At 33.3% G+C, this 16,324-nt stretch overlaps 1 protein-coding gene across 25 annotated transcripts in view; it reads right to left on the reverse strand.

Moving 5' to 3' along the window:
* Nucleotides 1-4,900: 4,900 nt before the first annotated feature.
* LOC126767913 (tropomyosin-2) overlaps nt 4,901-16,324 on the reverse strand; it is a 44,978-nt gene continuing 33,554 nt past the window's right edge. For 13 of the 25 annotated variants that reach the window (XM_050485680.1, XM_050485681.1, XM_050485670.1 and 10 more), the window contains 2 exons: nt 13,412-13,481; nt 9,592-10,426 (listed from right to left, as the gene is read on the reverse strand). In XM_050485680.1, the coding sequence (XP_050341637.1) occupies nt 9,690-10,426; nt 13,412-13,481 (807 nt within the window). In that variant the 3' untranslated portion in view covers nt 9,592-9,689. Of the gene's footprint in view, nt 6,177-6,499; nt 6,885-9,591; nt 10,427-10,857; nt 12,447-13,411; nt 13,482-16,324 lie in introns of those variants that run through there. The other 12 variants (XM_050485691.1, XM_050485676.1, XM_050485675.1 and 9 more) reach the window with 3 other exon arrangements.

Raw genomic sequence — 16,324 nt, forward strand, 5'->3', positions numbered from 1 at the left:
ACCTGATAACCAAGCTGTTAACAATGTTACACAAGTTTTACAACAGATATGAGGGGATCCCACGCTGATTGACTTGCTCCCCAACTTTAACACCCATATACAGTTCGAAAGCTTTTAGCACAAGCGGAGTAAAATTACTTTTTTGCGATTTAAAAGTTAGTTCTCCGCACACATACAAAAGCTGTTGGCACTATTTACGCACTGCCTAGGCATTGTACCTAAAAATCTTAAACACAGTAATTTCAAAAACGTAAAAGAATGTGAACTCAACGTTTTGCTATCTAAACAACCGTAACCGATTCGGACACCGTTAGTCTACTAATAAAATCTGTAAAATAAAATGATCGTAAAATGCGCTGTCTACTTCAAATAAGCAGGCAGAACGGGTCTAAACCGGATAAATCCCTAATCGTATGAAAATATGAAATGATGCAATACTCGTATAATGAAATTTTATGTATTGTAAAATCTAAAGCCGCAGGTTACAGAATATCTGTGGGTGATAGAAAAATTCTGTTTTCATATTTAACTTCAGGCTATCAAACTGCATAAGAAACACCTAAGAATTTTCATGTCAAAAATTATATGTCTACCAGGACCACCTAACCGGGCTAAATGCTATCAAAATGAAGAAATTTCGAGGCCCTATAATTATCAGTGTTATAAACTATCGAAGGAGGGTAAATTATAATTTGTAGTTCGCAAAATGAAGTTATAGATTGAGTTATTGAAAATTGTAAGTCTTATCTTTCGTAAGTCGTATAAACGTCGATTTTAATAAACGCTGCATTGGAATTGCATTTTGACTATTTAATGAGCTAAAATTTCTAGTGTCAGCTGTAAAATATTGCTTGCATTTGGTCCATTTTATTGCTTATTTGGAAAATAGCTAAATGCAAAAATATGAGAATGTACAAAACACTTTTTTATTTACCTCAACATATTGCTTTCTTTCGTATTTTTATATTAATTTTACTCACCACCTCGCATTTTCCTCACTCAAATTATATTATTGTATATTTCCTTCGGTTGCCTCGCATGTTTTGCCATTTCGTTTATAAAAATAGCTGAATTACCCGCAACATTCACCAATATTTCGTATTTGTTGGCCGGCGATCAAAGCTTTCGCCATTTCGCTGCCATTTGAAATGTATGTATACTTATATACTTGAAAGTATACCTATGTACATATATATTTATATTTACGCATTTATTTTGTTTAATTTTGAAACAAAAAGTGGTCGCTGTTGGCAGACTTAAATATTTTACATAGTATTTTGCTGTTCGTATCCATACATTGTCATATACTCAGCCATTAGTAAAAAAATATTTTTAATTTTCAAATAGTGCTATTTAAAAATATTTTTGCATTTATGAAATGTATTTTTAATTTGAAGCTACCTTTTGCTTGTGGACCTTTGTAAGCTCTTGCAAGAATTGCATTTTGAGTCTTTTGATTTCCTTATTTTAATTTATTTTCTGAAGTAATTAATTTAGTACAAATTCTCTGCTAATTTTAATGTCATAGAAAACGAAAATGGGCAGAAATTCGATAGGCTTTGCTATTAAACGAAAGCAAATTGTTAATAATGGGAAACTACTAGGAAATTCGGCAACTAGTATAACCAAATTCGAGCACATACTACTGCAAGGTGGCCACATTGTAACTACTACGCTGATTACGGGTATTCTTTAGAGAACATGCGGTTGATATCAGTAAACTTATTTGGAAGAAACAAATATTTTTAAAATGCTCATGAATTGTGTTAAAATAAGAAAAGACCAATTAATTTGTAGATCTCTGGAAAAAGGTAAGTTGGAGCTTAGCTGAGTCGAGTGTTTCGAGCTAAGAAAAGATTAAGTTAAGAAATACATTGACGCCTAAGTATCAGTTCGATTTAGAAAATGATCCATGTTAAAAAGGAATGTAATTATTATTAAACTTCTTTTCAACCACAGATAGTATTCACGATGTTCCGAGTAGTAGTCAGGCCACTAGTTAAAGAAGAACTTTATGGCAAAAAAGTCAACCAGTAACTTTAAAAGTCTTACTAGCGCTCATTTCGATATGAAAATTTTAATGTGTGAATAAAAAGTGCAGAGGAACTAAATAAAATAACTATTAAATAACTATGAAATAGTAAATGACCCTGAGAGAAAATGATAAAGATGATTTCATAAGACCATCAGAATATCTGAAAAATCCAAAATAGTGTTCTAATTGGACAGTTGTTAGCGATTTTGTTTTCATAAATTTCGTTTTTTAAATAACTCTCTGAAAAATTTCCTATAAAAAATGTTCAACACGAAGAACTAACATCACTTCCGATAGCTATTTACTTGTTACGAAAGTAGACGCTAGCGAAGGAGTAAGTGCTCTCACTACACCCAATCAAAATCAACAGTTGTGTGTGGGTTACCCGGCAAGACGTGCAGGAGTACAAAAATATATATATGTATCTAACTTAAACATTATTTGATAAATACAAATCGTTTTTATGACCCTAACACCCACGCACACGCCCACTTGTATATATAGTATTTGTAACTATTTGCCTTCTGGCGAGTAACACTGACCAGAACGTTATTCGACAAGAGCAATATACGATATACTTTATGTAAACAAATTGAGATAAACATTTGATTTTCCAAAAATCAGAAATTGAAAATTGAAGCATCTATCGTATATACAGGGTCAAAGTAAGGCTAACGAAAATATTACCCCATTTTTGAAAAAATAATTGTTTTGGAACACTAAAAGGGAGCGAGAAAAATACCTTACGATGTAAACATCAACCAATAGTTCGGAATCTAAGCAATTTTTTATATGTATATACACACTATATATAACTTATACACTGACCTATATATTCGGCATAAGATTTGTTAAAAAAAACCAAAATCATTATACGTAGTCATTACAGAAAATCCGCCGGATGTTCGAAAATCTTGGTAATGGTTATATAGGAGATATATCATATATATCATATATATTCGGTACCTAGGGTCTTGAACAGTTTTGGTTGGATTTAAATAATATTTGGTCATAAGGTGGCATACTTTAAGGGAATTATTACTGCAAAATTTTATTCCGTTATATTAATTACATCTTGATTTATGTAATGGAAAGTGAAGAAATCAAGTGGAATTTAACTCTGTGTTGCATGATAAGTAGGCGTGGGTGTAGCCAGATTTCGCTCATTTTTACACTGTGACATAAGAATGTAAAAAGAATGCTTCGTACTAAATTTAAGTTGGGTACTGAGATATGGGATTTCTCCATAAAGTGGGCGGTGCCACGCCCGTCTCATGTCATCTCGTGCCATCTCGGAGGTACAATTTAATGTCTCTGGCGTAATTATTTATTGATTTATTGCGCTTTTAGCAGTTTCGAACGCTACAGTTATATGGGGAGTGAGCGAGATTATCTTCCGATTTCTCCAATTTTCACACTGTCGGTAGGAGCTTTTATAATATTCAAGCTTAGCAAATTTGGTTGTTGTAGCTTCAGTGGTTTAGGAGATAAGTATGCACATTAAACATATTAGAGGGCGGGGTCACAGTTTTTTATCCACTGTTGCCCCTTGCTACTGCGCTCCCCCGAGCTAAATTGCAGTCTTATACATTAATTAAGTGCTTAGTTATGGCACTTTTTTCGGTTAATGGCGATTTGTGGGCGTGGTATTGGTCCGATTACGCCCATCTACGAACTCGTCATTTTTTTTTTACTAAGGAACCTGCGCACATCGTTCCATCAAGATACACGGACGGATGGCAGACAGACTGTCACCCGGATTTCAACTTTTTTCGGCATCATGATCATTTATATATATATAACCTTATGTCTATCTCGATCAGTTTTATTTGTGGGTAATACGTGCAACCGTTAGGTGAACAAAACTATAATACTCTATAGAACAGGTTGCAAGGAGTGGAGGTCTTCCTTTTCCTCTGCTTCCCCCGGCTGGTGTTGAGTCGAATACTTTCAGGGCTGGCTTTTCCAATTGGCGCCACGTGGCGAAAAGATGAAACGACTGGCGCGCTGTTGTTAACTCGGCTATAATCGCGTAAGCGGTGTCTACGCCACTAAAGAAGAAGAACATGTTGCAAGAGTATAAAAATTGATAGATTGAAACACACGGATAAGGCTAAATCGACTATGTTCGACTTACAGATCATTTATATACACATTTTATAGGATCTCCGACATTTCATTCTGGGAATCAGTAGCATTATTTAATAAAAAAAAATAGTGATTTGTTATTGCATGAAATTCCGTTTTATCGACTTTTTTTATCAAAATGCTATGTAAATCTCACAAACTCTTTGTCCGAAAGACTGTCTTTTAACACTAAGAACAAACCGTATGGATTCAATTCTAATGCATTTTATAGAAACGAAACGATTTTTTTTTTCGTTTTGATGGCTTTTTCAATGGAATTTTATCGCCTAATACTTTTGTAGTGTATTTTTCAATATGCGGACGCGATATTCTCCTCGTTAGGCGAGGGTGTACTGTGGGCAAAAGTTGTGTTGCCAACCACAGTTGTTTCCATTCTCTTACCAGGTAGGTGTTGTTTTGAAGGTAAAAGGAAAATTTGCTTTACAAAAAGTATCATTTCCGCGAATCCAGATGTTTCGTAACTGTTTGGTTTTATAATCCGGACCAGGTTAAAACAGCTTAAAAATTGTAGTTATAACGGCACAAAACATTCACCAAATAAATTTGAGGACTGATGCCGAGTTGATATTCCTTGACCCGATACCCGGGTTCGGATTGCGCAAAACCAGCAGGAGCTGCCTGTACATATGTATGTATGTATGTATAACCACTTTCCATTAGTCCCGGTCTAGATTTTAGTCGCTTTGTTGATACTTTTCAATAAAGAAAACACATGAATTCATCAAATGCCTTGCGAAAACTATTCGACTGTTTTATTTTATTATTGTTAATCAAACATTTTTTTTATAAATACATGTATATTTTCAAATATATTATGCCTTATTAAAACATCATTTCCACACTTCGTATTTTTGTTTTTCACACTAGTACACAATCATTTCTATAGTTTTCGCTTTATTTATGCAATTTAGAAAAGCGCACCACTTACATACATCCATACTCATGTACATATGTATATGTGCTATTTATTTTATTTAAATGTATTTTTGCTTAAATGTGTGTACTTGACATCGCCGTTTTTGAACTATTATGCAAAATATTGTGTTTGATTTTATTATAGAAAAATTACACTCGAATTAAAATCTCCAGGCAAATGCCTCCTAGTAGAACAAGATTACACATTTTTGTTGGTTTGTATTAGAGCTCTTAGTATTCGACTAAGCGGAATAACCGGATATGGTATTTTTCAAATAATAATATTCCTACGAAAGGTTACAAATCGGATATTCGAATAATCGGTGTTCATGGTGTTCGAATAATTTTAAGAGCCCTGGTTTATATGTATGTAATTTAATATGTAGTAAAGCTTAAAAGTATAATAAAAAATATATATACGTTTGTGTGTGTAATTATTGAAGGTTATTTGGATTTTGAATTGAAGATTATGCAAAAGGGAATTCTTCTTTCGACTTATTGAAAGGCTCCGGCACACATACACAAGCAACAATGTTAGTAGCGAAAAATATTTGGGAAAAATTTGACATTTTCTTTTTTTTAATATGAAGGCTTCATTTTACACATTGCTTAAAATAAATTTGCATAAATTGCTTTATTATAAAAAATCGTTTGATACCAAAGCATGGTTTCACTACTTAATTAGCAAGAAGGCAGTTTATATGTTAAATTAATTTGTATTTAATATTGTTTTTTTTTTGTTTTGGTTTTTGTATTTCTTCCGTAATATGGAATGTGTTTATACATAGTTGGAATGTCATCCTTGTTGCAGTTTTACAGTTTCTTTTCTTTTGCTTGAGAATTGTTTTATTGATCGGCGTTACATTTTCCAGTTCACTGGTACTGTAGTATGTATAATATATTATTTGAATGAGTGTATGAATTTCTGTTGATTTCGCTTATACTCAATTTGTATTTATATTTTTTATGCTGAAAAACAGCTATTGTAATAGCGCAAATGTTTAGTAGTTGTTCAGTTCGGCATATTCCAACTCTTGTGCAATGGTTTTGTACTTTTCCAGGCCTTTGCTGACTTCGGCTGTGTTTTTTTTTCCAGGGGCAAGGCATGTAAGAGATAAAGAATATTTGTCAGTGATGAAAATAAAATTAACGAAATAATAACGGATTTTTGTCGTATCTGCTATCATTGTTTACCACAAAATATTGCAGTTGAATTATAATTTATTAATATGAAAATAAAATACTTTTTTTCAACATTTATATGCTCGAGAAATCAATATTTATTGCTTGTTTATTTTTAACTTTTTTTACAAGAGCGTGCATAGGTTTTACATAAATGTTTATACGAGTTTCTAGTGGTATAGTGAAATGAAAAATATGCAAATAATAAAACTAAATCAATACAAATACACAATTTAATATTTTTGCTTTCTTGGTTAACATCATCTCATTGAGCTTTACAACTACCCAAGGGCAACAACTACAGTTTAAAAGTGTCTAAAATATGAAATACAAATCAACGCTTTGTGGTAAGCGAGAGACGAATATTGATACACAAGTCGTCGCCGCTGCATTGACCAAACTAAATATATATTCTATAAACACATAAAGAAAATTGAATTGCTTTTCGTTTAGGACTACTGCTGTTTGTAGTTGTTGTTTGGGGTTTTGTCGTGGCAATAACTGTTGTAAGGCGTTTATTGTTCCTTGAGGATGAGCTCGACGAAGGCGGTATCGAGATCGTCTCCAATATCCTTGTAGCGTTCCTTCTCCAAGACAAGGTCGTCTAATAAGGTTGATTAGATTAAAAGAAATGTGTAAAATAATTAAAATAAAATGTAAATGATATTTAAGAGATCGAACACATACAAAAAAAAAAACATAAATATGTAATCTAATAATACATAAAATTAAGGATATAATTAAATGACGTATACGTTTTAAACAATAAAGTAACTTAAATAAGACATATACATACAGAAACAAAATATAAATTAATATTCATATTTTAATTATATTGAAAAGATTATCTAACATTTTTTTTGTTTTGCAGACTATGTACAATTTTCGATACAAAATATTATGTTTAAAGGCTATAAAAAGGCCTATTTCATTTTTTGAAGAACACTTCGCATGCGAAATTGTGGTTAAGTTCGAAAATTGAAATATTTTTAATACAGAAGCATTTTTAATTCAGTTTCTGACTTAATTCGAAATATAATTTTCATATTAATTTCAAACAACTCCAAAAATTATGTTTGAGTGCCATAAAAATTAGTAAGTGAAATTTGAATGTGATAAAAAATAATTAATATATTTCGCGCATTAAATATGAATGTTGAGAAGATTTTTAATAGTAAACGCGACTTGTTTGCAAAAACTCTCTATCATATTTAACCATTAAGAAATAGTCCGGCAACACCACAAATATTATGAATGTAAATATTCGCAATGTAACTTAACAGTTGTTATCAAAATATTTAAAAATTCTTTTAAAAGTTTATTTTAAATAATTATTTGTAAATAAACAACATTCTTCATATAAATAAAATCAATTTATTTAAAAAATAATAAATAAACAATTTTTTTCCCAGTTCAAAAAAACGTATATATATAAAAACAATAAACAAATAAAAATGCACAATCAACTAAAAATTGAAATAAAGTTTACCTTTCGTGCTTCATTAGACGGCGCAATGTTCAAAAGCAGCTTCATTTGCATATTGGCTTAGCGGCATGTTGAGTTGTTAGTGCGGCTGCCGCGTCATTTTGCGGTGATTGCTCTTATGTTATGTAAATAGCGTTTTCTCGAAACAAAAATATAATTGAATCAAGCTTGGCAAATCGTTGTTAGCATTAAATATGAAAGAAGCAAAGACAAAAACACTCCGTTCATAGCAATGCAATACCTAACATTGGCTCAAAAGAGTTTCGTTTTTTTTTAATTTTTTATTATTAATAAATTAGGAAAAAAACATAACAAATGCATAGTTTTAATTTAAATAGGTAGGTATTCAAAGAATTGTATGTGTGTAAATAATTATGGATCCTCTAAACTAAACGCTTTCATGCAAACAACTAAAACTGGCAGCTTTTTGTAGCGGCTGTGTTTAACGCCTATGACATCGTCACGCCCAAAGAAGAGGTTCGCGCCCTGCACACCAGGTGCTTATGGGTTAATTTGGGTTTTTTAGTTTTTTTATGATTAAAAATTAAGCGGTGGGCGCAGGTTCTGGCGCAGCCTCTGCGGGTGGCGCAGCATCTGCTGGCGGCGCTGGAGCTGCTTCTGGGGCTGGCGCAGCTTCTGCAGCGGGAGCCGCCTCTGAAGCGGGTGCTACTTCTGCAGCAGGTGCTGCCTCTACAGCGGGAGCTGTCTCTGCAGCAGGTGCAGCTTCCGTGGGTTGTGCACCCTCAGCAGGTGGTGCCGCAGCCGCTTCGGCAGTTGGTGCAGGAGCGGCAGCATCTGCTGGTGCACCTTCGGCTGGTGGTGGTGCAGCTGCTGCTGGCGGTGCACCTTCTGCAGGTGCAGCTGGTGCACTTTCCGCAGAAGGTGCACCACCTTCTGGTGCTGGTGGAGCACCTTCCGCTGGTGCAGCACCCTCAGTTGGAGGAGCAGCTTCACCCTCGGATGGTTCTGCGCCTGGTGGTGGTGGCTCGTAATTCTTAACGAATGGCACTTCAGCACCTTCTGGTGGCAAATCGATGGAGTACTCAAACGGCGGTGGTGGTGGCGGTGGTGGTGTTGGTTCTTTAACTGGTTCGGCTTCTGCTGGTGCACCCTCAGCTGGAGGCGCACCAGAAGCTCTTCTTACTGCACCCTCTTCACCTTCGGGTGCGTTGGCTCCTGCTTCCGCTGCCGCCGCTTCTGCAGCCGCTGCTGCTTCTGCCTCAGCTTTGGCAGCTTCGGCCGCGGCAATTTCTTCGGGTGTCGGCGTTGGCAGTTTAGGTGTTGGCGGTTTGGGATTACGTGGTGTCCAGAATGGTTCAAGTCCTGGTATCAAATCCATGAACGCCAAATCAAGACTGTCGCCGATGAGACAATAACGCTCCTTCTCAACAATTAAATCATCTTGATTTTTTCGGAACAGTATTAGCGCGTTCAGAATGTTTTTTGTTTTTTTTTTTTTATTTGCGATAGCATGATCATTTGATGAGCAAAAATGCGAGAAGATAGTAGCAAGAACATGCGAGCAGTGAAAAGATTGAAAATATAATAATGTGCAATTTAATTAGAAATTAACAAATAAAATAGAAAAGCTTATAGTAGAGCCAATTAAATATTGATGAGGGTGTAAAAAAAGTGCGAAGAATGTCTTGAAGTTGTAAGGTGGAAGATTTTTGTCTGGTTTGTTAATGGAAATTGTTTTATTAGTCAAGCAAAAGAGGGACGAGACGTTAAGACACAGAAGAGCAGGAGCTCAGTTCAGGCAGCATATCACAAATCGTCGAGCAGGTTGCAAATCCGAGATCTTATTTCACTTGTAGAAAAAAAATTGTTCTTTTTAATTTTTTTATTGTGGAAAATCGCAGTTAATCACAGTATTTAATTTCATCGTAGTTCATTTGACGATCCTTTAGTTTAAGTATCCAATTATGCTGGTGGGGCATCAGCTGGGGGAGCTGGTGCTGCTTCCGCAGGTGGTGGTGGTGGTGCTTCAGCGGCCGGAGCTTCTGCTGTTGGAGCAGGGACACCGTCAGCAGCCGGGGCAGGTGCAACTTCAGCTGTCGGTGCTCCTTCGGCTGGTGGTGCAGCTTCGGCAACTGGTGCTGGTGCAGGTGCTCCTTCGGATGGTGGTGCTCCCTCAGCCGCTGGAGCTGGGGCCCCTTCCGCAGGTGCAGCACCCTCCGCAGTTGGAGCACCTTCAGCTGCTGGGGCGCCCTCCGCTGGTGCTTCCTCTGCTGGTGGTGGAATTGCATTGGGATCAAAGTTCTTAACGTATGGCACTTCAGCACCCTCCGGTGGCAAATCGATGGCATATTCAAATGGTGGTGGAGGTGGTGGCGGTGGTGTGGGTTCCTTAGCTGGTTCAGGTACCACTTCAGCTGCCACAGCTGCACCCTCACCAGCTGCCGGTGCACCTTCAGCAACACTTTCAACTGCCTCACCACGCTCGGCCGCTTCAGCCGCAGCTTTAGCAGCAGCTTCAGCTGCAGCAGCCGCCTCCTCGGCAGCGGCGATTTCTTCAGGCGTTGGTGTAGGTATTTTTGGTGTTGGCGGTTTGGGATTACGGTCGGTGTAGAATGGTTCCATACCCATCAAATCAACGAATGCCAAATCGAGACTGTCGCCGATCAAGGCGTAGTGCTCCTTTTCTATGATCATCTCATCTAGTTTAGCAGACGACGTAGCGCAAAGACGTTGGTAGGTTAATTATACGTTTGTGCGTTGGAATGGTTGTTGGGTTGGTTGGTAGATTGGTTTTGGTTGTACGGGTTTTGTTTTGTTGTGGTTAAGTTAACGATTAGCAGTAAAGTAAACATAACGGCGTTGGTGAGGCAAGATGAATAAAATAAAAAATAAAAAGAAATTTAAAATCATTATATTAACCCTAAAAGCATGCATAATTCGAACATTTCCTGCAAAAGTGTTGACGACCTAACTGTAAACATGTAAATGTTTTTAAATCGACGTCTCCCAAATTGGGCGGGACTACAATAGCACAACAGCACAACACGTCGAATTAATAGTACATTCACTCCAGAACACATTTTAACAATAACAGTTATACGTACGGGGGATGCTCATTTAAAATGCTCAGTTTATTTTTGGAAAAATACTTTATTTGTGCAAATTGCAGCTGAATCATATGTAAATGTATTTCATGGAAAAATATAAATAATTGCCTTCTTATTTTGATTGAACTCGTGTAAATAACTCGAGCGAAGAGTTGCTTTTTTGTAACAATTTGTAGGCTTGCTTTTTACAATTTGTCTCTATTTATATTGTTCTTCTAATTGGATGTCTACATGTGGATCGTGGGATGTGAAGTTCAAGGGAAATAATAGGAAGGAGAAGTAGGGCAGTGGGAGAAATACTTAAATGTTAGCAATATTACACATAAAATTATAAACATTTTCAGTTTTGTCTTTTTTGCAAAATGTATTTTACTTTAAAATAATCAAGTAAATAATTATTAATACATAGAAGTAGTAGTTGTTTGTCTTGCTTTAAACATTAAACAGAAAAATACAGACGAGCGCACAGAATTATAAAAGTTTAAATTAAAATAAAATTATAAATTAATGTCTTCGCATACAACAAATAATGCATTTGTTATAATATTATTTGCATGTATGTAGTATATATGTTTTAATTGAAATATTTAAATTGTTCCTTAGCAACAGGCGCATAATGGCGATTTCAAAAAAATAAAAAACAAAAGTAAAATTTACAAATTAAATATAAAAGCGCAAATTTAAAGTATTTTATAAAAAACAAAACAAATAAAATATTGCCAAAACAATTAATAAGTTAAGGTCAAATAATACAAAGTACTTTGCATCGATTTTTATAGGGATAGATTTTAACATTTCTCGTTTACTTTTATCAACTATACTATGCCGTTAAATTTTTAGCACTCTTTTGAAGCGGAAAAGTTAAAAATACATTTTTGTATACGTAAAACGGAATTTTTTCACACAATAATTGGAATGTACGAAATACAATAATATAATTTAGACTCGAGCTTAAATAATTTACAACTTTCTTAGTAGAATTATACAATAATTAGCAAGAAAAATTGATTTTGCATACAAACTTTGTAAATGGAAATTAATGGAATTATATCGCGACCAAAAAAAAAAAACAAAAAGAAAAAAATAAAAAAAATGCGATTTTTAAATATTTTAATATTGCTGTTGTGGCTCTAGTTTATGTAACGCTGCACTATTCGTTTTGCAACAAAACCTTGCTTTTTTCTTTTTTTTAATAATTATAATTATTTAATTACTTTAATATTATGGAAGGATGCCCACTCCGCCGGCTCGTTTTCAGGAGGCCCTTTTAGCCACCGTATACGACAGCAAAGGCACTATATATGTATGTAGTTGTGTATGTATATATGTATTCTTGCATACTATTGTAAACTTCATCGAGTTGCTGTTTTTTATTACAATAGTTGTTTTTGTTGCGGTTATTTTATGCAGCTGTTTCATTGATTTATCATACTAAACCAGTAAGTATGTTTGCATGTATACATGTCAAGGAGGAGGCCACAATGGAGAGCGAGTGGGAGTGGCAGTGGCGTTGATGTGGCTTATGATATTCACATATTTTGAATATCATGCAGAGTGGCTTCCATCTCTTCCTGCAGCAGTTTGTTCTTACTGCGTTCGTTTACCAGATCATCTGAACCGATTTAGTTTAATTTAAAGCGGTATTAGAACGCGTTTATATAGTGTATGGTTTTTAGCATACGATTATTTTAAATAGATTTACATCAAAAATATAAAAGCACAAAAATAAAGGTAGATTTTTTAAGGAATTACATAACATTTAACAACATTAATAAAACACGATATAAATAAAATTAAAAAAAAAAACAAATAAATAATTATGTTTTAACGATAATAATTTAGTTTTAGTAGCATATTTTCATAATTTAAACAGTAGGCAGTAGGCGGAGCAGGTTGACGAGCGAGCAGGAAAGCATATAAAATGAAAAAAATCAAATTTTAATAAATTGAAAATATAATCGAAAAGAGATGTGCAACAAATGACTTAGTTATCGATTTCGCAGCGCACAGTTGCACAACTCCAACAAAAATAAAATAACGTTGGTTCAAATAATTAATAAAAGATATAAAAATCAATTATACTAACATATAACAAATAAAAATGTGAATAAAAATACATATAGGTAAACAATACATATAATTTTAAGTAACTATACTTCACAAATGGTAATTTAAATAACAAAAAAATTAAATTCAAACATTACACTAATTAAATATTTAAATAAAAAATTTTTGTTTTTTAACATTGAAAAACACTAACAAAAGGATAACACAGATGTGAAAATGTTGCTAACTGTATAATGTGCTGTGTGACCTAGCTGCTGACTATCAAATAAAACTTAAATAATTAATATGAACTTCAAAGATTTTCTCCAAAATTACGAAATTTATGAAAGAAACAAATTTATATACAAAATATATTTTACTACAGCAAAAATTATAATTATTGTTGTACTACTACTTGTAATTATTGTATGTTTACTAACAATACTACTAAAAATATATGTAATTCTGCTTTTATAAAATGTATACTTTAAATACTTAAAATTAAACGGAAAAAGTCTTTAATGGACATACCTTCGAGCCTGTCGACTTCCTTCTGCAATTTTTGAACGGAACGTTCAGCGAATTCAGCACGAGCTTCAGCCTGAGTGTAGCGATTGAAAGTCAATGTTCAATTTGATTGGCGAGTAGAAATTTGTGTTTGTGAGGAAAATGTAAATAAAAATTTCTTAGTTTTTGTTCAAATAAGTTGATGGTGTGAGAAATATTTTTTGAAAATCAATAAAAGATGGACTACGCAAAAATGTGCAGTAACAGATTTTTTTTTTTCAATTTTTGTATGATATTTAAAAACTACTTTTTTGCAATTTTTACCAAAAATTATTTTGGAGCTCAAATAATGCCAAAAATTAATTCACTTATACACCCGCGGCCAAGCGTAACTTACCACTTGATATTTTTTCACTATTTTCAATTTTTTTCGTTCTTTGGGTAACTTTTTTATGGATTTAATAGAATGCGGGGAATATATCGATGGCTCGAATATATTTGGTTAACTGTTGACTTTAATCTGGCCCATTTGTAAAATTAAATTGAGACAACTTTTTTTTATTTGCACACAAGTCTTTGATTTCATTATTACTAATTCTTGTAATAACTTATCAACATTTTTTGTTTCAATTGAAAATGGAATTACAACATATTCAAAAAGAATAACGGGAAATCTAATATGGCGTCGGTCCACCTCTAGCGGATATTACAGCTTCGATACGAGCAAGCATTGACCCAACAAGTTTCTCCAAAACACTGCTTGAAATTTCCTCCTCCCAAACACTTTTTAACATTTTTTTTAGTTCTGGTTTACTTTTACTTTTTTGACAGAACTTATTTTTTTTTAATATTTTATATTTGTGTAAGTCAGAGATCACTTCGTTAAAACTTAACGGAAAAATTCCATTACCGCAACAAGTACCGTTACAATGAGTGATAGAACACGTTTTCGCTAGAAATTTCTTAATGGTAAGTTACGCTTGGCCGCGGGTGTACATTTAAGTACAAGTGAATATTATTTCATTTTCAACTAGTCACTGCAACATTTTAGAATTTATCAGTTCACTTCAGGGGATAAAAGCTTCACAAATACTACCAAAACCAGCGTTAATATGTTTTATCGAAATTGTTTTCTGTGCAATATACTCGTCTTTTTCATTTTTTGGTTACTATTGATTACATTTAAAATTACTGGCTAACAAATCATACGATATTTCATTCTTTGTTATTATTATTAATAATATTATTTTTTTGTTATAATAATAGTAAATAGCTTGTTAATTCTCGTAAATAAAATAATAATGTTAATTGTAAAATAGTATGGTCAGTAATACTCGTACTTCACAGTTATTTTTTACTATCTTTTCTTTTTTAATCACACTATTATGATTATGGTTATAACGCTTGCTTCAAAAGGTGTGTTTAACTTACTCAGGTTTCTTTACTAAAATACAACTTATTATATATGTAACTTTTATTGGAAAATATATAGGCGGGCATACGATCTAGTAGTACCAACTTTAAAGCTTTTAATAACCTCATACGTTGTCCAATTTATTTTGTTTTAGACTACAAAGTTATCAGCAAAGGACTACAATTTTATTTAATTTATTTTTTTTTTTTTTGGTTAAATTGCCAACTACAGTTGCTACATTCTTTTGCTTCTGTTTTCGCCAGCAGCAGCATCTACGATGGAAATAAACTTCTTGTGTGTGGCTTTATGCGTATAAAATAGCTACACACACTGGGGCAAGTACAACTTACAGTTTCTAAATTAATTTTCATTTGAAAAATCTCCTTTTCGCTTTCTTTTTGCGCTTCACGAGCCTAAACATGAACGAAGGAACGCAGCAAACAACAACGTGATGATGCAACGGCGACGCACACAAACACAAAAGAAAAATATATCACTTTTATTTAATTTTGTAATACTTTCCTTTTACCTGGTGCACAAATAATACAAAATATCTACCGAACTGATTTTTTTCAAACGCTGCTCTAATAACTTAAATATGTGCTTGAATGCATATATTTCTTTTCAATTTTTGAGTTTCGATTAAAAGTAACGGGAAATAAGTTATATAAAAATGCAAAACTTATGCAATTTATTACAAGTTAAAACCACAAATGTAAAGGTGGAACGAAGTAAGAATTAATGTAAATACTGCTAACAAGAAATAATATAGTGGAAACATCATACAAACAAAAATTTTTATGGAAATCATAATAAAGGCGGCACGCAAATATGTATTTTGCACTACACTGTGACGTGCAATGCCTCAACTCAAGGAGGTCGCTACAAACAGTGATGTTAGAAATATTTGCTGCTTTTATTTATTCTTGTTTAAACTTTTTTGCAATATTTCGCAGCCATTGTCAATCAATGCACAAAAAGTTGTTTTCAATTTTATGCAAGTGTACACTACATTTAAATTAGACTGGACATTTAAATGCTGTTTTACAAAACAAAACAAAAATTAAATAAATAAAATAAACAAAACAAACTTTAATCATAATAAATTTTTTTTGTGGTGAGTTCTGGGGTTGTGTGGAAATGCAAAAGAGAGTATTTAAGCTATCACTGCCGAATGTTTAGTTTATCTTGTGGCATATTTTATTTTAGCTTCTCTTTGGTTTTTCCTAAATCGATTGTTGAATTGTTTAATATTTAATTTATTACTTGCCATGATATATTTTTCTGTTGTGTGGTGATCGCTGTTGTTGTTTGGGTACATATAGATTCGCTATCTAATTACTGTTATACTTTTCTTTTACTACTATACTCTATAAATTACTTTAATGGCAAAGAAACTAAAAAAAAAATATTATGTAAATATAGTATGTATGTGTATTAGCACAAAAAATAGAAAAATAAGCTCAGGTTATATGTATATATGTATTACAAGAATTTACATTGGATCCTATATTTTTTATGTA

The sequence above is a fragment of the Bactrocera neohumeralis genome, chromosome 2 (assembly GCF_024586455.1).
Source record: "Bactrocera neohumeralis isolate Rockhampton chromosome 2, APGP_CSIRO_Bneo_wtdbg2-racon-allhic-juicebox.fasta_v2, whole genome shotgun sequence".
Lineage (NCBI taxonomy): Eukaryota > Metazoa > Arthropoda > Insecta > Diptera > Tephritidae > Bactrocera > Bactrocera neohumeralis.